The sequence below is a fragment of the Equus przewalskii genome, chromosome 8 (genome assembly GCF_037783145.1).
Source record: "Equus przewalskii isolate Varuska chromosome 8, EquPr2, whole genome shotgun sequence".
NCBI classification, from domain to species: domain Eukaryota; kingdom Metazoa; phylum Chordata; class Mammalia; order Perissodactyla; family Equidae; genus Equus; species Equus przewalskii.
The window spans coordinates 56,867,334-56,890,292 of record NC_091838.1 but is presented as its reverse complement, the minus strand read 5'-3'; the positions used below and the strand labels follow the sequence as shown (position 1 = coordinate 56,890,292).

Below are 22,959 nucleotides of genomic sequence, written 5' to 3'. Positions count from 1 at the left end.
CACGGTAGAAGACATAGGGTCTGGCTACCTACTCGCATTGTTTACTCGCATCCTCCAATCTTGTTTGTGAACTGGATTTGCCACATTTACCTTACCATGAAATGCTGCCTGGCCCACCCAATATTATTACTTAAAGGGTGTAACAGAGTTTAGTTCATGATTGGCAGTTGTGGCCACATGGTTATTTGATGTTCCTTGGTCAGGCATTTCATCTCTACCACGTCTACTTCATCTCTACCAGGTGTATAATTTTCCTTTGCAGATGGCATGTTTTTTATCAGTAGACTAGGGAACCACCTTGTGATTCTCCTATTGGGACTTGCTATAGACTTGACACCATGTCTTCCTGTAATTCTAATACTTCTAACACACAGGATCTGCTGGACTGTATAGCAAAAAATAGCATGGACTTGCATTGCACACTGACCTTCTGCAGCACTCTTTTCTGTTCAGGTCACCACTCAGAGCTGGAGGGATTTTGGGTCATCTGGTATTTGGGTTAAAACAGTATTATCAATTGTGCACCACGGTAATTCTAGAACCTAAAGAGGTCTACCAAAGTTCTTTGCTTACTTTTCTTGTTATAGAAGGTGTAAGATGTAATAATTCATCTATTACTTTGGGGGAGTCATCTGGATACATCCATATCCAAAACCACTGGAAGCCTCATATTCTTACTGATGTGGAATGCTCCTGAATCTTTTTAAGCTTTACTCCCCACCCTCTGAAGTGCATGTGTCTTACCAACACTTTCAACCTTCTGGTCACTTGTTCTTTGGAAGAATTAACACAATGTCATGAATATAGGAGATCAATGTCCGTGAAATGGCCATATCTCTTCATAGCGTTTTATAGCAGAGGGAAGGAGAGTGGGGCAAGACCAGAAACGTAGATCGCCTAGGATCCCATCTATATGCAAACTGTTTCTGTGTCAGTTCAGTTCTGCTGAGAAGCAGATACCACAACATAATTATACAATGAATAGATTTATTGGGCAGGAAAATGTGGGCAGAGCCTTCATATCATGATACAGGTATTATTATAACTGCAAAAGCAAAAGAGGAAGAAAGGAGGATTGGGTAGGAAGAGTCTGTACTGCAATGAAGTTCTGAGAAATTCTTGGCCAGTTAGATGGAAACTCCCAGATGAAAGAATGCCCATTAGTAGAGTACCACATTGGGCTGGAATGACACAACTCCAGTCCCCTGTCACACTCACTCCTTGTCTGTGAGCAGACCTGGGAGAGTTCAGCCTTGTCATGAGCATTGCCCGGGGTCCAACCGTGTGGCAGCTAGAGAGTATCTACCAACCATGCTGCTCACAATAGGTTCTCTTCAAAGTAAACACAAACAACAAGATACACAATACCCCAAAATAAAGGGACACAAGGAAGCTTTGGGAGGTGTTGGATATGTCTATTCCCTTGATTGTGATGATGGTCATGTGTGTTTGCCTGTGTCCAAATTCATCTAACTGTACACCTTAAATATGTGCAGTTCTTAGCACATGAATTATACCTCAATAAAGCTTTTCTTTTTATAACAGTAAGTACATCTGAGTGGCACAACTCTATGGTTGACAAAGTCTACCCTTGATAAGTTTTTAATATATATTTATTGATTTCCTTCCTAAAAAACATGCAGTTTCTGGATGAGAGATCAGAATTATTTACAGCAATAGCACTATATTTCCCCTTACCCCAATCTCCCTGGGGCAATGCAATGAGGGCAGTTGTCAGCTGCACATATAGGGCACTGTACTACTGATGAGGAGCCCTGATGTGACAAATCTGGGAGCTTACAGAGGAATTGCTGCACAGCTGCCAGCCTCCTCTGCTGAGACAGGGAGAAACCTCATTTCCCTAATGTAAGCAAATCTCTGAGAGAGGTCCCCAGGTTTTTACAACCCTTTGGAATATAAACTAATGGCTTGGGGTTTTATCCTTCTTTGAAATGTAAACACATAGCTCAGAAGAGATAAACCTATAAATCTCTCAGAAGTATTTTACTCTTAGGGTTACTACTGAACCATCCTTTAGCCTAGATTGCCTGTATTTTTTTGTTCTGAAAGCCCTGAACATTCAGAAGCATGAAAATATCTTCTCTACAATTGCATAGTTCCATGTGCTGCACAAATACACTTCTCCACATATATATGGGAAACAGATCCTCTACGGCTCTCATGGGCCTCACTTTCTCAGTTGAAATTTAGAAGAAGGAGGTTAGGGATATGCAAGCCCAGCTCTGCAGTCGTTTTCGGAGCCACAACTGGTTTCCATCATCTTCCTTCTTGTTATTTATTCTAAATTCTCACTCTTAGTTATCACCTCTGTGGGTTTTGGTGATTTGTATAGTGATGGTACTCAAACCCTCATTCCTGAGTGATCTGAGCTCATTGTAACCATTCTCTTCTTAGGCTAGGAACGCTGTTCATGTACATTCACAATTACAATTAGGCAACAAAAATACTAAAGGATGCTGAAGTGGAGCACCAGGGTTACATATTTATTCCTTCCTGTCCCCACCATATAAAAGCATCCCTACCTCTTTCTGCTGGTCAGAAGTAATCACTCTTGCTGCAACAATGACTTCTTTTCTCAATGTCTCTGGATACAAAAAATCTAAATACTCAGGGAGCAGCCCAAAACTTGTAGTTCAGTGGGATGCTTGCTACATCATGGGAGAGTGCTCTTATATAGTAGATGTGGGGGAGCAGGATTTGCCACCCAAAAATGTGTCTCTTTGGCTTGATTATTTCTAAGAACAAAAGACTCAGAAAGAAACTTTGACCTTCTCCCCAACCGCCTAAAAGAACCTAAGATAGAAGGCCTGTTTCAGGAAGGAGCTAATACCATAGATAACTGTAGTGTGATAAACTAGGTGTGGTAGACAGGGAGGAACATAGCAAGGCCCATTTGATCAAAGTCCTCCCAACATCCCATTGTCTTTGCAAGGTATGGCAAACATTTGTTTACCAAACATTTACATTGCCATCTCCATGTGAATTGCCTTCCGCCCCTTTGAAGTCCCAAAGTGCTACCTCCAACATCCTCTTTTTGTCTTTAGCTGAAGATAGTATGTAAGGTGGTGGCTTCAGCCATTGTGGTGAGTTACTCAGTTTTCCTTGGTTTCTCCCATGTATATATGTTATTAAATTTGTTTGATTTTCTCCTGTTATTCTGTGTTGTATCAATTTAATTCTTAGACAAGCCAGAAGAACCCAGAGGGTAGAGGAATATTTCTTCCTCCCCTACACAGATAATTCTCCTTAATCCAGTCTTGTATGTCACCACCCTTGATTCAGCATCTTCAGGATCCAATTATATACCTATTCTCCTATCTCCTGGCAGTACTCGTTGATTAAATTCTGCAATTCATTCATGGTATATTCTGTTCCTTTTTTTACTACTGTAAGCAGGAGGGGAATGGCGGAGGGCTGGACCCCAGGGCTCAGGGAGCTGAAGAAAGGGTTCACAGAGCCAATGGCAAGGCAGACATACTCTTTAATCACTTTGGCCAACAGACCCTGGGAGTGAAGTGCAACAGCTCCCCTTGTGGCTGCTTTTATATGACCACTAGACAAAAGTGGCAAACAGCCAGACAATGTTTACATTATTCAGGTTACATAAGATGTTTATATACATGGTCAGCACATGCGCTGCCTGCAGTGGACATGCTGAGTCACAACTGCCTGGAAGCTGCTCTGGTCTGATTGTCCACAGTACCTCCATCCCCCTTCACTCTACCCCCATTAGACTTCTGCAGTGAGCGGAGCCTGAAGGAGCTAAAGCCATACAGCCCAGTACCTTGGACCCACATTTTACAACAACAGTACAGAGAACAGCAAAGAACCGCTAAGAGACAGGTTATACCTCCTAATGTGGCGAGAGTCGACCGGCACGAGAAAGACAACTTAGACCACCATTTTTTCAGGGGATCTCTTGTCACTGTCTGGATCCATGAGATTTCCTTGGCCTGTTGCAAGGCATGTGATATGTTCCTTGCATTATCTGGTATAAACGTGCAACATTGCACCTCAATAACTGCACAGGTCCCCTCCTGTGCTGCAGTAAGAATGTCTAAGGCCATGCGGTTCTGCAACACAACCTTCCGGGTCTGGTCTACCGCATCAGTTAAGAGAGACAGGGCTCGGGTAGTATGATTGAGGGCTCGGGTGGTATACTCTGCTAAGGCAGTAACCTGCCACTCCACAGCAATAGTCTCCACGGATGGACTAAGAACAGTCAGGGGGTAAAACCACCAGGGCGTTTGTTTCTCCCGATGATAGCAGCCTTTGACCCTCTCCCAATTGCTAGGGAGCACATCCAAGGTGCTCCGAACAGTAGCCGGGAGGTAGGGCCACCCCCAGGTACAGCGCCCTGTCCAGTTGGCCGGGAGATAAGGCCATCCATAATGACCACAGACCCAGAGACTGCCCGCGGGCACTCTGTCAATGGGGACTGTCCCCACATACGGACGGGCATTCCACCAATATTTGGGCCGGGTCACTCGCTGGATCTTCTGACACAGTTCCTCGGGTACCCACCCTGCTATCGCATTCCCCTTCTGTTGCTCTATGCACAGGGGCACAGATGTGCGAAGCACAACAGCCTCCCCAGGTAACCACCCATAGCCATCCCAGAGGCTCGGGGTCACCCAAGGCCATGTATGTCCACGTTGTCGATGAAACTGCTGGTCCACCTGGCGCCTTCTTTGGTCCCACTGAGCATTGGCGGGTCCCCAGGAACGCAGCCAGTTCCAGTTCCCTTCTGAAGCAGGGTGGATGTGCCATGGCAAGCCTTCTGCTGCACTGCTAGGCAGTTCTGTGCACACCCAGCAGTTAGACACATTGGCCACCTCAGCATAGGTGTGAGCCCAGTCCACAACATTATTCGCCACACTCCATCTATGGGCGAAGGGACAAAGCAGTGATAGAAACTAGGTGAGGAAATCACATCCTTCAGGCAGAATGCAGGCTAGCCGCTTATCTTGAGACAAGAGGGTGACTGCCAACGGGGGCCTTCCCAGCCATTGATACCACACCTTTTCTGCCTGCAGAGGTGCTGCAAGCGCTGGCTCCACGTGGAGCAGTACAGGGGATCTCATTATTGGCCACATAGAGATCACATATGTCCCCTTTAGGATAGAACTGGCATTAGTCTGTAGCAGCCTGACAGTCACCCAAGGGATCCAAGTACTAGTCACCGACGGGGTGACATGTAAGTCTTGTTGTACTCCAAGGCCCCAGGGCACTAAAAGTGCCAACCACCTGCAGTGAGGAGCTTTTATCTTCCAAGGCCATTCCCATTCTTGTACCTCCCCCACATTGAGGCATGTTGGGGCTGGCAAAAGAATGTTTCCATTTCGGCCACAGTCAGGCTTTAGTAACTCATCAGTAGTTACTACTTGCAGCTGTAAGGGGGCTGCAGTGCCATGCAGCAAAGCCTCCACTGGGGCTGGTCCTCCCTTCTGAGGCTTTTCATTTAATGCCATCAGTACCTGCCACAAGTGAGTTGCCCAGCCTCGCAACCAGGGAGGCTGTACGGTTGTACATACACCCTGCTTTAAAAGCCCATTATACCTTTATATTACCCCGGCAGCAGCCAGGTTGTAAGGAATATGGAAAAGCCATTGAATGTCCATGGGACTGACCCCTGTTGGACTTCTTGTCCTGTGAAGTGTGTCCCCCTGTTGCTCTCCATGACCAAGGCCCATCATAAAGGGCACAGAGTACCTGCAGAGCCTGAATTGTCCACGTCTGATCTGCAGCAGCACAGGGCCATGCAAAGAGTAAACCAGTGGCTGTATCAACAACCGTAAAAGCATGCACAGCGCCTTTAGTCTTTGGTAATGGTCCAATGTAGTCCATCTGCCACTGGACCAAGGGCACACGCCCTCTAGCTACTTGCTGCTGTGTGGACACTAGTTTCCTTCTATTAGGAAAGGCCTGGGCACATACTGTGCATTCTTGACATGCTGTCATTATTTCGCCCCATGTGAGGGGTAGCCCCCAGCGCTTACCCACCATTCCCATGGTCTTGCTCCCTGCATGATTTAGGCATCAATGCAGCCAGTGTGCCACGTCTGCAGACGGGGCCCTTTCTAGCCACCTCACATGGGCCAGAGCATCAGCCTCATAATTCCCAGGAGCAGTCAGAGGCATGCGGCTGGGAACATGATACATTGTCACCTCTTTTTCATGGCCCAAGGCCCACAGTTCCTGCCACATGGCCCCTCCCAACATGGGGTGGTTTTCGGCCAACCACTGCTGAGTCTGCCACATGGATAACCACAGGGTTAATCCCCAGTACACGGCCCAGCTGTCTGTAGAAATAGCTAAGGGCCCTGGTTCACAGGCAACAACCATCCAAACAGCCCACAGCTCTGCCCACTGGCTGCTTCGGCCGGTACCAATATCAAACCAAATAGTGTCAGTGGTTGGCTGCACAGCTATGGCTGTCTACGTGGCAGCTTGAGCTCTATTAGGGACATCAGTATACTAAGCATCCTCCAGGATAGGGGGCTTCCCCTCAGCATAGGGCGTAGGCTCTATCTCTAGAGGAACTGTTGGAATCTGTTACCCTCACAGTGAGGAACTCAAATGGCCCTAACACCTGCCGTAACTTCAAACTCAGGGGGCTGCAGCTCACTGAGCTCCTTTGTTCCGCATAGGCTCCCAACTTTGACGAGGTTGGGGTCTGGGCCGTGCCAGACCGTGGATGGGTAACCCATGACTGGAGCCATCCCTGAATAGGGTATGTGGTTCTCAGCTGGACAAGGGCCATTCAAGTGATAGCCTCACATGCTATCAGGGCGGCATAGGCGGCTGCCAACTGTTTCTCCACTAGTGAATAGCGTATCTCCACTCCTTTCCACAGTTGGGACCAGAACCCCACAAGGGTTCATACCCCACTGTGCCACTGCCACAAGCCCCAACCAAAACCCTCTTGGGTAACATGGATGTCCAATTCCTATGGCTGTCCTGGATCAGCCACCTGTAAAGCTTGTGCCTGCTGCACAGCACGCTTGGCGGCTTTGAACACTTGGTCTGCAGTGTCTGTCCAGTTCCACAGGGCTCCCTTCTTTACCAAGCCATATAGGGGTCTCACCACCTGGGCTAAATGAGGGATAAACACTCGCCAGTACCCCAACAGGCCCAGAAATGTTTGCAGTTGAGCTACAGTTGTTGGCAGGGGGTATGCCTGTATTTTGTCAATGACTGCCTCAGGTATCACTCTTGTCTTACCCGACCAGACAACCCTCAAGAATTTGACAGATAAGCCAGGTCCCTGGACTTTGGCATCGTTGGCTGCCCAACCACATGATGTCAGACGCTTCTGCAGGGAATTAGCAGCCTGCTCTAGATCTGCAAGAGAGTCAGAGGTTAACATAACATCATTAATGTAGTGAAATACAAGCACTGTATCACTATGAGCCCAAGCAGCCAAGTCCTGGGTGATAAACCCATGACAAATAGTGGGGCTGCGTGGGTATCCTTGGGACAAAATACAAAAAGTCCATTGTCTGCCATCCCAAGTGAAGGCTAACTGATCTTGACTCTCAGCAGGAATGCCAATGGAAAAAAAGGCATTAGCAAGGTCCACAACATAGTGGTATCGTCCCAGCCAGACTGTCAGTTGATATATCATATCACGCACTGAGGACACAGCAGCATGCAATGGAGGAGTCACTTTATTTTAATTCCCAGTAGTCTACAGTCATAGCCCCAAGCCATCAGGCTTCCTTGCGGGCCAAACAGGGGAATTATAAGGGCAGTGGGTGGATCGCACGACCCCAACGACTTCCAACTTTGCAACAGTCTGTGTGATCTCCTCATGTCCACCCATACACCCAGGAGGTGATAATATTGGGTGGTCACCACACGCCATGGCACTGGCAACACTGTGGCAGGTGATGTGTATTTCCCCAGACAACAGCCTTAACCACACGCATCCGCAGGCAGCACTCCCCCATGGTCGTCTGCAGGCGCAGTCATTGCAAGATGTCCACCCCCAGAACATACTCGGGATGGGAGACACATACACTGTGTACACTCTGGGCGGCAAATGGCCAATGCCAAAGGACAGACATGCTAGTTTCACTTTCACAGTATGACCTCCATAGCTGTCAACATATGCTGGCTTCCCCGGAAACTTATCCACGTTGCCGTAAATCAAACTGCAATCAGCTCCAGTATCTACCAATGCCAGTACACGGTGTACATTGGTGGGGGACCACTAAATCACAAGTTCCACATGTGGCCTGCGGCCCTCCTGGGATCCCCCAAGCCGGACTCCTTGGCCTTCCCCCTAGTCAAAGAGCTACACACACGGGCTCCTCACCTGAGGGCTGCATAAAGTCCTGAAGACTTACCTGGCAACTCTTGCCAGGATTTTTCCCTGTCTTGCCAGAATTTCTTAACTGTCTTTTGGAACTGCTACTCAGACTTCAACTGGCACCACCAGGACAGTGTTCAGCTGCCGGCCTATTTTCGCCTGATCCAGGCCTGCAGCTAGCAGATTTACTTACATCTGGATGCAGGGGACTCGCTTGGGCCCCTTCTCCGCCAAGCGTGCTCTCGGCTTGGGCGCCACCAGCCGTGCGACACGCATGTTTTTCTCCTTCCGTCAGCCTTCTACATCGCCCAAAGTGGCCATCACAGTGGTCACTTCAGGTATCTGGCGCCTCACATAGGGTGCCAAAACGGCCACCAAGGACCCAAAAGCATTAGACCTGGCCAAGTTAAGAACTGAGTCCTCCATCCCAGACGTAAAGTGCTCGTCATCGGCCCTGGGTATGAAGGTTAAAAATGGCCTGCCGCATTCCCAACTCGCGGATAACTTGCACCAGTTCCGCATATCTGCCATTGGCTTAGAGCCTCCAGGAGCTCCCCGGCGTTATGCCACACAGTCCGGGTGGCAGCCGTCACCCACACTGTAAAGAAGTGATTTCCCCTGCCCTTGACCCAGCCGGCGGCTATTCTGCAGCTGCTGCCGAAGGGCGGGGTGCAGTGTGATTGCGGCCAGTTTATCCATCTCGTCAGGGACACAGATTATACTATTATACTATCTGCCCCCTTATTCCACAGCCTCAGGAGCCAGGCCGGTATGGGCTCACCCGGCCGCTGCCTGTATTGTTGACACAAGTCCTGCAGTTCCGGCGCGTTTAGAGACTGTACGTCGTGAACTCTGTCACATTTGGGGCTCCTTGGGCAACATTGCCTGGACCTAGGGCTGCTTACGCTTTACCTTTGAGTGGATTACTGGCTGAGCATGGAGAGGGCGTGAGTCCTCCACGTCCCCGTCCTCAGCATCCTCGGGCTCGCGGCAAGGCGCCATTTCCATCTCCTGTTTTAACTGCCTCACTCGCGCCTCCAGGGCATTCTCCTTGGCTTGGAGTTTCCGTATGCGAGCTGTATCCCCGCAGGACAGAATCCATGTTGCAACGGTAAGGCTATCAAACACAGCCAGCCTGCCTGGCCCACGGGGAGCTGGGCCTTCTCAGGCACCTGTTCTCCTAGGTTAAGCAGAGCTGTCTCAGTGCTGACCGGGGTACCATCCACGGACTCCCACCCTTCCACAGGGGCCCAGTTCAACAGGACCTCTGCCACTGGGAACCACATACAAGTGGGTGGACACACGTCCGTTGCATCAGCCTCAGGAGCTGTAGGTCCACCCATCTCGGAATCCTGCCGACTATGCCAAGCGTAAGCAAGAGGGGAATGGCCAGCTGAGGGCTGGGCCACAGGCTCCGGGAGCTGAAGGGTGCATGGAGCCAATGGAAAGGCAGACATACTCTTTAATCACTTTGGCCGACAGACCATGGGAGAGGAGTGAAACAGCTCCCCTTGTGGCTGTTTTTATATGACCACTAGACAAAAGTGGCAAACAGCCAGACAATGTTTACATTATTCAGTTTACATAAGATGTTTACATACATGGTCAGCACATGCGCTGCCTGCTGTGGACATGCTGAGTCACAACTGCCCAGAAGCTGCTCCGGTGTAATTATCCAAAGTGCCTCCATATTTTCCCTTCAACTACACTTCGCTTTTTCCACATCAGATAGTGTTATGAATTAATACTTGTGGTGGGCTAAATAATGGCCCTGCAAAGATATCAAGTAATTCCTGAAACTTGTAAATGTTACCTTATGAGGAAAAAGGTCTTTGAGATGAGATTAATGTAAGGATCGAGATGGGAAGATTATTCTGGATTATCAGGGTGGGCACTACATACAATCACATGCATCCTTACATGAGTGAGGAGGAGGGAGACGACATACGCAGGAGAGAGAGCAAGGTGAAGACGGAGGCAGAGATTGGAGTGTTAAGACCACAAACCAAGGAATGCTGTTAGCCCTCAGAGGCTGGAAGAAGCTTGGATTGGATTCTTCTCTAGAGTCCCCTGAGAGAGCACATCTCTGACAACACTTGACTTTGACCAGATAATACTGATTTTGGACTTTGAAGAACAAATGTGTGTTTTTACAAGGACCATCGTTGTGGTAATTAGTTACAGCAGCCATAGGAAAGCAGTAAAATAATAATGATTAAAATTGTGGCCAGAAGAGGATATGGAGTTAATGATGAGGGGAGCACGTTTCCTACAAGGAAGAGACTTCTGTTTTTTCTGCAACCAGGAGTTCTTTTGCTTTGACAGAGACACAGAGGGACAATTTTGCAAATGCAAAGGTTCCATGAGAATCTGAGATTTGAAGACTTCTGGGTGCACACACAGAGATAACGCCACAGAAGTCTCAAAGTCCCAAACCTTCCTATCATAGCCCTGACCTTAGTGTAACATATTGCTGGGATTGAGAATACAACCTTCTCTGCAGCTCTGCTTCTGTCATAATTGAGTCTTAGCCCTGATCCTATGTATTTTCTATGTTCCAGCTGCAGGAAATTAGAGTCCTACATGCTGCCAAGGAGGCCATCTGGCTTTCACACTTAGGTTTTATTTGGAGATTAATCATCCTCAGCCTTTCTAAGGCATCACTTAAACTCAGTAGCATCTACTGGATTTCATAAAGCTATTCTTACTAATTCCTGTGTAACACTTAAAATCCTGAGCCATTGAACTTTCCAGTATATTCCTTTCCACTAGTCTTTTATCTCAGTTCAACAGCAATGGAATTTTAATAATTATACCACTCCCACAAGACATGAGCTATTAGTGATCCAACTACCATTAATAATGGGGTCTTCACTGCCAACCAGCCAACAAGCAGCCCAACTCCAAACTCTCATTTTTGATTCAGCTACTTTGGATGAGTCCTAGCTTGGACTGTCTATGGTCAGGTTCTCTGGGAAGCTGACTCTGAGACAGAAATTTACATAGAGGATTTTTTTTTTGAGGGGGGGCTACTCTCAGGATCTACCTCTATGTTTTTTTGTTTGTTTTTCAGACCACGTAACAGAATTAACCTAGCTTCTTTTCACCTGCTCTCCTGCCCCATTCTCTATGGCTCCCCTCTCTGAAGAAATCCCTCTTCCCCCACCAGAGGACCTGTCCCTGGTGGAAAGGCTGCTGGGAAGTTTAGTCCAAGGCCCTAATGGGCCTCCTCTGAGTCCTCTTCCAGCTGCCAGGTTAGCTCAAACCTTATAAATGTAGGATTTATAATGGTTGCAAGGTCTCTTCCATTTGGTTCTGCAATTAGTCCTTACCCAGGACACTCTGTAAAACTGAGAACCCTGGGCTGTTCACTCCTTCTGCTCCCTCTCTGCCCTCCCTCACAGCATGATGTGGTAATGGGATTGTGACTATACCATCATAGGCCGTTCAGTTCATTCAGCTGCTCACTTGGTGGGGGAGGAGGGAGAAGAGAAGAGTGCAGTGGTCACAGCCAGACCACTTTCCCTAGGGCAGAGAGGCAGGAAGGAAACAGGCAATAGGCATACGGGGAGACGATGTTGAGGGCACTGTATTTCCCCTTCACAAGGACAAAACCACCTTTTCTTAAGTCTCCATCACAACCACCACCTGCCACCTCAGCCACACTTTTAAATCCTTTTTAAAAGAAAGTGAATTAGATTAGAAGGTGAAGAGGCTGGGAAACAGCTAGACGGTTTCTGGCTCTTATGTAAATTTGAGTCAAAGCTGGCATCAGAGATAGTTTAGAGAGACTGACAAAATGTTGGGAAAAGAAATTTTAAGCAATGTCTTTATGTTGTGATCTCTTTGTAGGACAGAGCTTTAGATTTCTTTCTTGATTGGAAAGTAATAGCTATGCAAGTAAAAAGTGTCACTATTACACTTAGCAACAAATCCCCTGACAGACATCTGGTTTCTCTAAATATTCGGTGTCCCACTTAAGTCTGAGTAGGTAAATAGCTAGAAAGTGGAGCTGGCGGTGGGGATCTTCCTCCCTGAGCCAGGGAAGGGAGGAGGCAGGAGCAACTAGGTTTATAAACTGGGGTAGGAATGGCATTGGTCTGTTTCAGGAAAGGGATTTTTGTCCCGCACTAAGTTTGTTTTAATGGGCTTCAAAATTCTGTGAAAGACTTTTGGTTAAGTTGTTATTTAAAAAGCACTGATTTTAAAAACTAATGGCTTAAAATTGACACACACACAAAACAAATAGTCTACAAAATATTGTCCTTTCTTTTCGAAGGTTTTACTAAGTACTGGAAATTAATCAGTCTGTTACTATTAACCCAAATGGCCAATTGAGAGAGATCCTTCTGAGACCATTTTTTCTACCACTGATTAAGACTGGGGTGGCAGGTGTTATGGATAATATTCATTTCACCTTCTGAGTTTTCTGGGCAGATCTGGTGACTTGCCAGCTCCAGCAGCCTTCTTGCCCACTGTTTTGATGATACCCACAACAACTGTCTACCTTATATCACAAATAGCAAAACAACCCAAAGCAGGATAGAGAAGCTCTGAACATACACAGGCTTTCCAGTAACCATATCAGTAATGGCAGCATCACCAGAGTTTCAAGAACTTGGACCTATCATCCACGTTCTTACCAGAATAGTGAACAATCTTCTCCTTCACTTCAGCAAACTTGCAAGCAATGTGAGCTGTGTGACAATCAGCACAGGTGGATAGAGAGCACTGATTTGGCCTAGATGACTGAGGATAATCATCTAAGCAGTGAAGCCAGCTGCTTCCATCGGTGGGTCATTTTCGCTGTCACTAGCCATGTTGCCATGATGAATATCTTAGACGCATTGTTAACAGTGAAGCCCATATTGTCCCCAGGAAGAGCTTCATCAGAGCTTTATGGTGCATTTCAACAGACTTTACTTCAGCTGTATCATTGGCTAGAGCAAAGGTGACCATCAGGCCAGGGTTAAGAATACCAATCTCCACTGGACCCACAGAAACAGTACCAACACCACCAACTTTCAAAATATCCTGGAAAAGCAGATGCAAAGGCTTGTCATTTGGATGAGTTGGTGGCAAGAGTTAGGCAGAGTGAGGCTGAACTGAGATCCAGTGACAGCAAAGGCTTTACTTGATGCTTTTAAGTCTAAAGCTAATTGTCCTGCAGAGTTGCCCTACATTGAGAGAAGGATACAGGCATTTACACTCTTGTATTGACCAGTCATTAGATATAGGATGCCCAGGGAAGGTATATGACCCTGTGCAAGATCTATCTTCACAGAGTGATTATTCTTAGGGAAGGAGTCAGCTGACCACTCTCAGCCACCAATACTCCCAACATGAGGGTGGGGAGAGGAGTATTTTATTTCTGAAAGAGGTAGAGATGATATCTAAACAATATACTAGAGTATTCACTATAGTTGCCTAGATAAATATTAAAATCATGATGTTAATTATAATCACACATATGGCATTCAAACTAAACATCCACATACATCTTGATAACAATTTACAAAAGCAATTTGATTGATACATGATAGTATACCAAGAATATTAAAGTTCAAATGAAAATCCCCTTTGACCAAGTAGAAGACTGTGTGTGGATAAAACAACTCAAAAGCTAAATTACAAAGGGGAGAAGCAATGCTCAAAGGCCTAGGGAAGTAATGAATATTTTTATGAAGGTGAACATGGGAAATATAAAAACCATATAATCATTTGAAATTAAGATATATTACATTTTTTAATAAAGTTTTAAATGTTTTGATGTTTTCTAATAAAGTATAAAATATTTTGATCAAAATATTGTTCTTCCTCTCTATCAGATTAATTTTATGCATATATTTTTATTGTTATATGTTTAAGTTTTGTTTCAAGCATAAAGAAAATCAAATTATTTTTAATGGTTCTTTTAAAAAGCAAATGTACTTAACTCCCTTATCATTTCATTTTCCTGAAAGTTTATCCTTTTGATGGTTGTATCTTTCATTCAATGAATAGCCACATATTTTGAATCTGAAGTATAAGATTGTACCCGATGAATACTGTAACTCAAACTATGACAAATCCAGCAGCTGCCTGATATCATAATGTTATTATTGTCTTCCAAGCAGGGTGTGTCTTATATAGTGTCCCACCATAATCTCTTAGGTCTCTTTCTCTTGTTCAAACAAATCATATATTTTAATTGACATATTTGTTTGAATGATCAATGTTTACAACTTTTTCCACGGAGGATGTATTTTACTGAATCAACCTATAAAGACTAGGAATTCCATTAGTATTGTATCTGTAAAATACCTTTGATCTATTGAATCTCCCCAGAAAGTGAAAAAAAAAATAGACGTCCTAAAATTAATTTGGAGATTATATTTCTGTTAATTAAACTCACTAAGGTTACTCTTCACGCTTCTGTGAGAGTTAAAGCCAAAAATGCTATGGGGACCTTAATTCATACTCTTCCATGTTGACTGAAGGACAAAATTGCTGACCAGAAGAAGTTTACAGCATTTGTACAATGGTCAGGGACAAAATAGACTGGAGTAAACTGAAATCTACCTCACTTGTAAATTATCTTATTCTAGATTAAATTAAATTGATCAATCTTATTCTGGCAAAATATAACAATTGAAAACATTAGATGGGCTAGAGAGTTGGAAACAAACCCCCAAACAAAGCCAGATATATTGCATAAACTTGTGACTAATTAGAAACTTTGAATGGTGGATTCTTAGGTGATGGATAAAAACACTTAGAAACTGACAACCTGGGTCTTTGTCATTATTGGAATGAGCCTATTTCCAGGCTTTTAATTTGTTGGATAAACAGCCCATTAAATGAGTAATAAAGTATAACCTCTGCTTCTATCCTCTGAAAGAGGTTGTAGAGAATTGGTATAGTTTCTTCTTTAAATGTTTGGTGGAATTCACAAGTGAATCATCTGTGTAAATTGCTTTGGAAGATCATTAATTATTGCTTCAATTTCTTTAATCAATATAGACCTATTCGTATTGTCTATTTCTTCATGTGTGAGTTTTGGCAGTTCGTGTCTTTCAAGGAATTGGTCTATTTTATCTAGGTTATCAAATTTGTGGGCATAGATTTGTTCATAGTATTCCTCTATTATCTTTTAAATTTTTATGGGATCTGTAGTGATGTCCCCTTTTTCATTTCTGATATGAGTAATTTCTGTCCTCCCTTTTTTCTTGGTTAGCCTGGTAGAAGTTTATCAATTTTATTGATCTGTTTAAAAAAACACCTTTTAGTTATTTTCATATACTTGAAAATATTTTTTAATATCTCTTGAGATTTCCTTTTTACTCATGTGTTATTTAGAAGTGTGCTATTTAATCTTCATTGATTTGGGGATTTTCTACTTATATTTCTGTTATTGACTTCTAGTTTAATTCCATTGTGGTCTGAGAGCAGACATTGTATGATTTCTATTCTTTTAAATTTGTTAAAGTGTGTTTTATGGCTCAGAATATGGTCTATCTTGTTGAATGTCTATGTGAAATTGAGAACAATGTGTATTCAGTTTTTGTTGAATGAACTAAACTACAGATGTCAATTATATTCAGCTGATTGATGATATTGTTGAATTCAATTATGCCTTTACTGATATCCTGCCTGCTGGATCTTTCCATTTCTGATAGAATGATACTGAAGTCTCAAATTATGCTAGTGGACTCTTCTATTTGTCCTTGCAGTTCTATCAGTTTTTGCCTCATGTAGTTTGCTGCTGTATTGTTAGGCATATCTATGTAAACGATTGTTATGTCTTTCCAGAAAAATGACACCTTTATCATTATGTAATACCCTTCTTTATCCCTGATAACTTTTCTTACTTTGACGTTTGCTCTGTCTGAAATTAACGTAGCTAATCCTGCTTTTGACTAAAGTTAACATGGTATATTTTTCTCCAAACATTTACTTTTAATCTATTTATATCTTCATATTTAAAATGGATTTCTTGCAGATAACATATAGTTGTGTTGTTTTTTGATCCACTATGACAACCTCTTCTTTTAATTGCTGCATTTAGATATTGGCATTCAAAATGATTTTTGATATAGTTCCATAAATACCATATTACTGGTTTTTGTCCTTACAGTTTGTTCCTATTTTTGTCTTCCACTCTTTTTTGGCCTTTTGTAGTTTTAATTGAACATTTCATATAATTCCTTTTTCTTTCCTTAAGCATTTCATATAATTGTATTTTATTTCCTTTCTTAGTAAATCAGTAACACTACTTTTTAAACTTTTTTAGTGGTTACTCTAGAGTTTGCTATATTTACAATTAATCCATGTCCACTTACAAATGGTAAGATGGTAACAGTTTCACAGGTAGTGTGAAATCATTATAATAACAAAATAATCTTAATTACTCATTCCTTTCTCTTATATCACTACTGTCATTCATTTCATTTATATATAAGTGCACATAATCATATATATGTGTGTGTATATGTATATATACACATAAGGTATATACATAAGCATACAAAACCAAATATCTTATTATTTGACAAACTGTTATCTGGCAGATCAATTAAGAATAAGAAAAATAAGTTTTTATATTACCTTCATTTATTTATTCTTCAATAAGCTTCTTTTATTTAGATCCGAGTTGCTGACCTATATTATTTTCCTTCTCTCTAAAAACTTATTTTAACATTTCTTACAAGGTAGGTACTAGCAGCAGATTCTCTTGCTCTTTATTTGTCTGAAAAAGCCTTTATTTCTCCTTCACTTTTGAAGGATAATTTCAGTGGGTACAGAATTTTAGGTTGCTGGTTTTTTTCTTTCTCAGCATTTTAAATATTTCACTTCACTCTCTTCTTGCTGCATTGCTTCTGAGGAGAAGTTGGATGTAATTCTTATTTTTGTTCCCCTACATGTGAGGTACCTTTTTCCTTGGCTTCTTTCAGGAGTTTTTCTTTATCTTTGATCTTTGTAGTTTGAAAATGATGTGGCTAGTTGTAGGATTTTTGGCATTTATCCTGCTTGAGCTTCCTGGATCTGTGGTTTGGTGTCTGACATTAATTTTGGGTAATTATCTGTCATTATTGTTTGAAATATTTTTTTCTGTTTCTTTCTTTCTTTTCCTTCTGGTATTCCCATTATCTGTATGTTACACCTTTTGTAGTTATTACACAGTCCTTGGATATTCTGTAATTTTTTTTTCCATCTGTGTTCTCTTTGCTTTCCTGTTTGGGAAGTTTCAAGATAACCTCAAGCTCAGAGCTTCTTCCCTCAGCCATGTCCAGTCTACTAATAATTCCTCAAAGGCATTTTTCATTTCTGTTACAATTTTTCTTATCTCTATTATTTCTCTTTGGTTCATTTTTAGTATTTCCAACTCTCTGCTTACATTACCCATCTGTTCTTGCATGCTGACTACTTTATCAATTATAGTTGTTAGTATTTTAATCATAATGGTTTTAAATTCCTGATCTAATAATCCTAACATCCCTGCCATGTCTGGTTCTGACGCTTGCTCTGCCTCTTCAAATTCTCTTTTTTGCCTTTTATTATGCCTTTTAATTTTTCTTGATAACCAGACATGATGTATTGGGTAAAAGGAACTGCTGTAAATAGGCCTTTATTAATGCAGTGGAGAGGTATGGGGAGAGGGCAAGCATTCTAAAATCCTATGATTATGTCTCAGTCTTTTAGTGAGACTATGCTTCTGGAAAGTGAACTTCATAGTTGTTTCTCAGTTTTTTTCTCCCCCTTAGGTGGGACTGGGTAGTTAGAATCAGGTAGAGTTGAGTATTTTCCTTCTCCCAAGTGGAAGGCTAGAGCTGACTGGAATTGTGTATTTTCCTCCCCTATATCAGTCATATCCTGGTAATACCCCAGTACATTAGGCTCTTGTTAACTGGTTTCTCCTGAGTACAAGCCAGGGGTTGTTAAGAAGAACATAGCGCTCTGGCATATTTAAAAGTGATTCCTTTTGCCCCTCCCTCTACTAGAAGCATGAGGAAATGTTTTTTTTTTCTCTGATATTTATTGTGAAAACCTAGTTGATCTCCTGGAATTAAAATTCACAAGAGCAAGGGCTCCCCTTTGTGACTGTCTCCCTGGAGATTTTAATGTTCACTCTCGTCCACAGTGAACATCTAGCAATTTGTCACAGTTCAGGTTTTCCTGTCTAAGCACTGGTTCCCAGAGTGGTTTCCTCTCAGGAGTTTCTTCTCTGGAAACCAAGACTTCCTATATTTGCCTGTGTGTCTCCATTATTTGGGGCAGTTTACCTTGTGTCCTCTTCTCTCTAAGGGATCCAAGAAGAGTTGTTCATTTTCAGTCTGTTCAGCTTTTTATTTGTTGTTAAGACTTAGTGGAGATTTCTAAGCTCTTTACATGTGGAACTGGTGGAAGTGGCTCTTGTTTTTGTATCCATCCAGCCACTCTATTCCTTTTGTTTGGTGAGTTTCATCCACTCATATTAAGATAATTATCAATAGGTTAGAACTTCCTATTGCCATTTTGTCAATTGTTTCTGTTTGTCTTGCCATTCGTTTGTCCATCTCTTCTTCTCCTGCTTTCTTCCTGTTTCTTTTTATGTTGTGTAACCATTATAAAATTTTTATCTGTTAACTTTTATATTAGGATTTAAAGTAATTTACACATCACCTTTACCATATTATCTTACTCTGTACATGTCTATATATTTAGCTTCACCTGTTAGATTAATGCTTTTATATGCTTTTGTGTTAACGTGTTTTCATTTCAATTTGAAGAAGTCTCTTAAGTATTTCTTGAAAGGCAGGAATGGTGATGGTGTACTCCCTGAGTTTTTGTTTGGGAAAGATTTTATGTCTTCATTTTTTTTCAGGTGTACATCATCATATTTCGATTTCTGTATACACTACATCATGTTCACCACCAAAAGTCTAGTTTCCATCCATCACCATACAAATGTCTCCCTTTACCCCTTTCAACCCCTTACCCTCTGGTAACCACCAATTTGTGCTCTGTATCTATGTTTGTTTGTTTTCTGTTCCACATTTGAATGAAATCATATGATATTTGTTGTTCTCTATCTGACTTATTTCACTTAGCATAATACCCTCAAGGTCCATCCACGTTGTCACAAATGGCAAAATTTCATCCTTTTTTATGGCTAAGTAGATCCTCTACTCATTTTTTAACTAGGTTGTTTGTTTACTTGTTGTTGAGTTGTATGTGTCCTTTATATATTTTGGATATTAACCCCTCATCAGATGTACCATATGCAAATATTTTCTCCCAATCAGGAGGTTGTCTTTTTGTTTTGTTGATGGTTTCCTTCACCGTGCAGAAGCTTTTTTGATGTAGTCCCATTTCTTTATTTTTTCTTCTGTTTCCCTTGCTTTAGGAGACATGATATTCAAAACAATACAGCTAAGACTGATGTCAAAGAGTGTACTGCCTATGTTTTCTTCCAGTTTTATGGTTTCAGGTCTTACATTTAAGTTTTTAATCCACTTTGAGTTAATTTTTGTGTTCGGTGCAAGATAATGATCAGCTTTCATTCTTTTGCATGTGGTTGTGCAGTTTTCCCAACACCATTTATTGAAGAGACTTTCCTTTCTCCATTGTATGTTCTTGGCACCTTGTCAAAAATTAGCTCTCCACAGATGTGTTTATTTTGGGGTTCTGAATTTCTTTTCCATCGATTTGTGTGTCTGTTTTTGTGCCAATACCATCCTGTTTTGATTACTATAGCTTTGTAGGATAATTTGAAATCAGGTAGTATGATTCCTCCAGTTTTGTTATTTTTTTCTCAGGATTGCTCTGTCTATTTGGAGTCTTATGTTGTTTCATATAAATTTTAGGATTCTTATATTTTTATTAAAAAATGTCATTGAGATTTGGATAGTGACTGCATTGGCTCTGTAGATTGCTTTAGATAATGTGTACATTTTAACTATGTTTATTCTTCCAATCCATGAGCATGGAATATCTTTCCATTCCTTTATGTCTTCTTCAATTTCTTTCAACAATGTCTTATAGTTATCAGTGTATAGGTCTTTCACCTCCTTGGTTAAATTTATTCATAGGTATTTTATTCTATTTCTTGCAATTGTAAATGGGATTGTTTTCTTGATTTCACTTTCTACTAGTTCATCATTCATGTGTAGAAATGCAACTGTTTTTGTACGTTGATTTTGTTCCTTGCAATTTTACTGTATTTGTTTATTATCTCTAATAGTTTCTTGGTGGGTCCTTTAGGGTTTCCTATATATAAAATCATGTCATCCACAATAGTGACAGCTTACTTCTTTCTTTCCAATTTGCATAACTTTTCTTTCTTCTTCTTGTGTAATTGCTCTGGCTAAAACTTCCAACACTATGTTGAATAGGAGTAGTGAGAGTGGGCATCCTTGTCTTGTTCCTGTTCTTAGTAGGATAGCTTTCAGGTTTTAATAGAGTATGATGTTAGCTGGGGGTTTATCATATATGGCCTTTATTATTTTGAGGTAGTTCTATGCTCATTTTGACTTTTTATCATAAATCGATGTTGAATCTTCTCAAATGCTTTCTCTGCAACTATTGAGATGATCATATGATTTTTATCTTTTATTTTGTTAATGTGGTGTATCACATTGATTGATTTGCAAATGTTGAACCACCCTTTCATCCATGGCATAAATTCCACATGATCATGGTGTATGATCCTATTTATGTATTGTTGTATTGATTTGCTAATATTTGTTGAGGATGTTTGCATCAATGTTCATCAGTGATATTGGCCTGTAGTTTTCCTTTCTTGTGTTGTCCTTTTCTGATTTTGGTATCAAGGTAATGCTGGCCTCATAAAATGAGTTGGAGAGTGTTCCATTCCTCTTCAATTTTTTGGAAGAATTTAGGAAGGATTGATATTAAGTTTCTTTGAATGTTTGGTACTATTCAACAGAGAAGGCATCTGGTCCTGGACTTTTGTTTTGAGGAAGCTTTTTGATTACTGTTTCAATGTCTTGTTAATGGCCTATTCAGATCCTCTATTTCTTCTTGATTCAGTTTTGAAAGGTTATACGATTGTAAGTATCTATTTTTCTAGGTTATCCAATTTTTTGGCATATAGCTTTTCATGGTATTCTCTTATAATCCTTTGTATTTCTGTGGTATCCATTGTAGTTTCTCCACTTCTGCTTCTAATTTTATTTATTTGAGGCTTATTTTTCTCTTACTGAGTCTAGATAAAGCTTTGTCAATTTTGGTTATCTTTTCAAAAATCCAGCTCTTAGTGTTATTGATCTTTTCTATTGTCATTTTAGTCTTCATTTTATTGCTGCACTGATTTTTATTCTTTCCTTGCTTCTACTGACTTTGGACTCTATTTTTTCCTCTTTTTCTAGTTTCTTTACATGTAATGTTAGATTGTTTGAGATTCTTCTTGTTTCTTGATGTATGCCTATACTGCTATAAACTTCCTTCATAGTACCAGTTTTGCTGCACCCCATAGATTTTGGTATGTTGTGCATTAATTTTCATTTGTCTTCAGGTATTTTTTGATTTCTCTGTTGATCCAATAGTTGGTCTGTAGCATGTTATTTAATCTCCACATATTTGTGACTTTTCCAGCTTTCTTTTTACAGTTAATTTCTAGTTCTATACCATTGTGGTTGGAGAAGATGCTTGATAGGATTTCAACCTTTGTAAATTTATTTAGACTTGTTTTGTTTCCTCATATATGGTCTGTCCTTGAGAATATTCCATAAGCACTTGAGAAGAATGTGTATTCTGCTGCTTTTGGGTGGAATTTCTATATTTATCTATTAAGTCCGTGTGATCTAATGTTTCATTTAAGGTCACTGTTTCCTTGTTGACTCTCTGTCTGAATGATCTAGCCATTGATGTAAGTGGAGTATTAAATTCCCTACTATTATTGTGTTGCTGTCAATTTCTCCTTTTAGGTCCATTAATAATTTCTTTATATATTTTGGTTCTCCTATGTTAGATGCATATACATTAATAAATGTCATGCCTTCTTGATGGATTCTCCCCCTTATCATTATATAATATCTATCTTTATCTCCTGTTATCTTTTTTGGATGAAGTCTTTTTTGTTTGATATAAGTATGGCTGCACCCATTTTCTTTTGGTTACCATTTGCTTAGAGTATCATCTTCCATTTCTTCACTTTGAACTTATGTTTGTCTTTAGAGCTGAGATGGGTCTCTTGGAGGAAGTGCATTGTTGTGTCTTATTTTTTAATCCATCCAGCTACTCCATGTCTTTTGATTGGTGGATTCAATCCATTTACATTTAGGGTGATTATTGATATATGAGAGCTTAATACTTCCAATTTATCTTCTGTTTTCTGGTTGTTATATATTTCCATTGTTTCTTTTTCTTTATTTTTCTGTCTGCCATTTCAGTTTGGTGGTTTTCCGTGATGTTTTTCTCAGTTTCCTTTTTTTTTGTTTCATGTCTCTGCTCTGAATTTTTGTTTTGTGGTTACCATGAGGTTTGCATAAAAGGTCTCATAGATAAGATAGTCCTTTTTCCGCTCATAGCATCTTATCTTCATTTGCCTATACAGGGTCCATCCTTTCCTCTTTGCCTTCTATGTTTCTGTTGTCCAAATAATCCATTTTAATGTGGTGAGTTTATTACTAAATTGAAGTGGT

At 41.4% G+C, this 22,959-nt stretch overlaps 1 protein-coding gene across 2 annotated transcripts; it reads right to left on the bottom strand.

Annotated features, from left to right (window-relative positions):
• Positions 1-3,484: 3,484 nt before the first annotated feature.
• LOC139085105 (endogenous retrovirus group PABLB member 1 Env polyprotein-like) lies at positions 3,485-9,386 on the bottom strand. 2 transcript variants are annotated; one of them, XM_070630867.1, is made up of 3 exons: positions 9,248-9,386; positions 7,246-7,365; positions 3,485-4,905 (listed from the first exon to the last, which is right to left on the bottom strand). In XM_070630867.1, exons 2-3 carry the CDS (start codon positions 7,320-7,322, stop codon positions 3,681-3,683), a joined length of 1,302 nt encoding a protein of 433 aa, XP_070486968.1. In that variant the 5' UTR covers positions 7,323-7,365; positions 9,248-9,386; the 3' UTR covers positions 3,485-3,680. The 2 variants fall into 2 exon arrangements, with proteins under 2 accessions (XP_070486968.1, XP_070486969.1); XM_070630868.1 differs by having other exon boundaries at positions 8,529-9,263.
• Between the last annotated feature and the right edge of the window lie 13,573 nt (positions 9,387-22,959).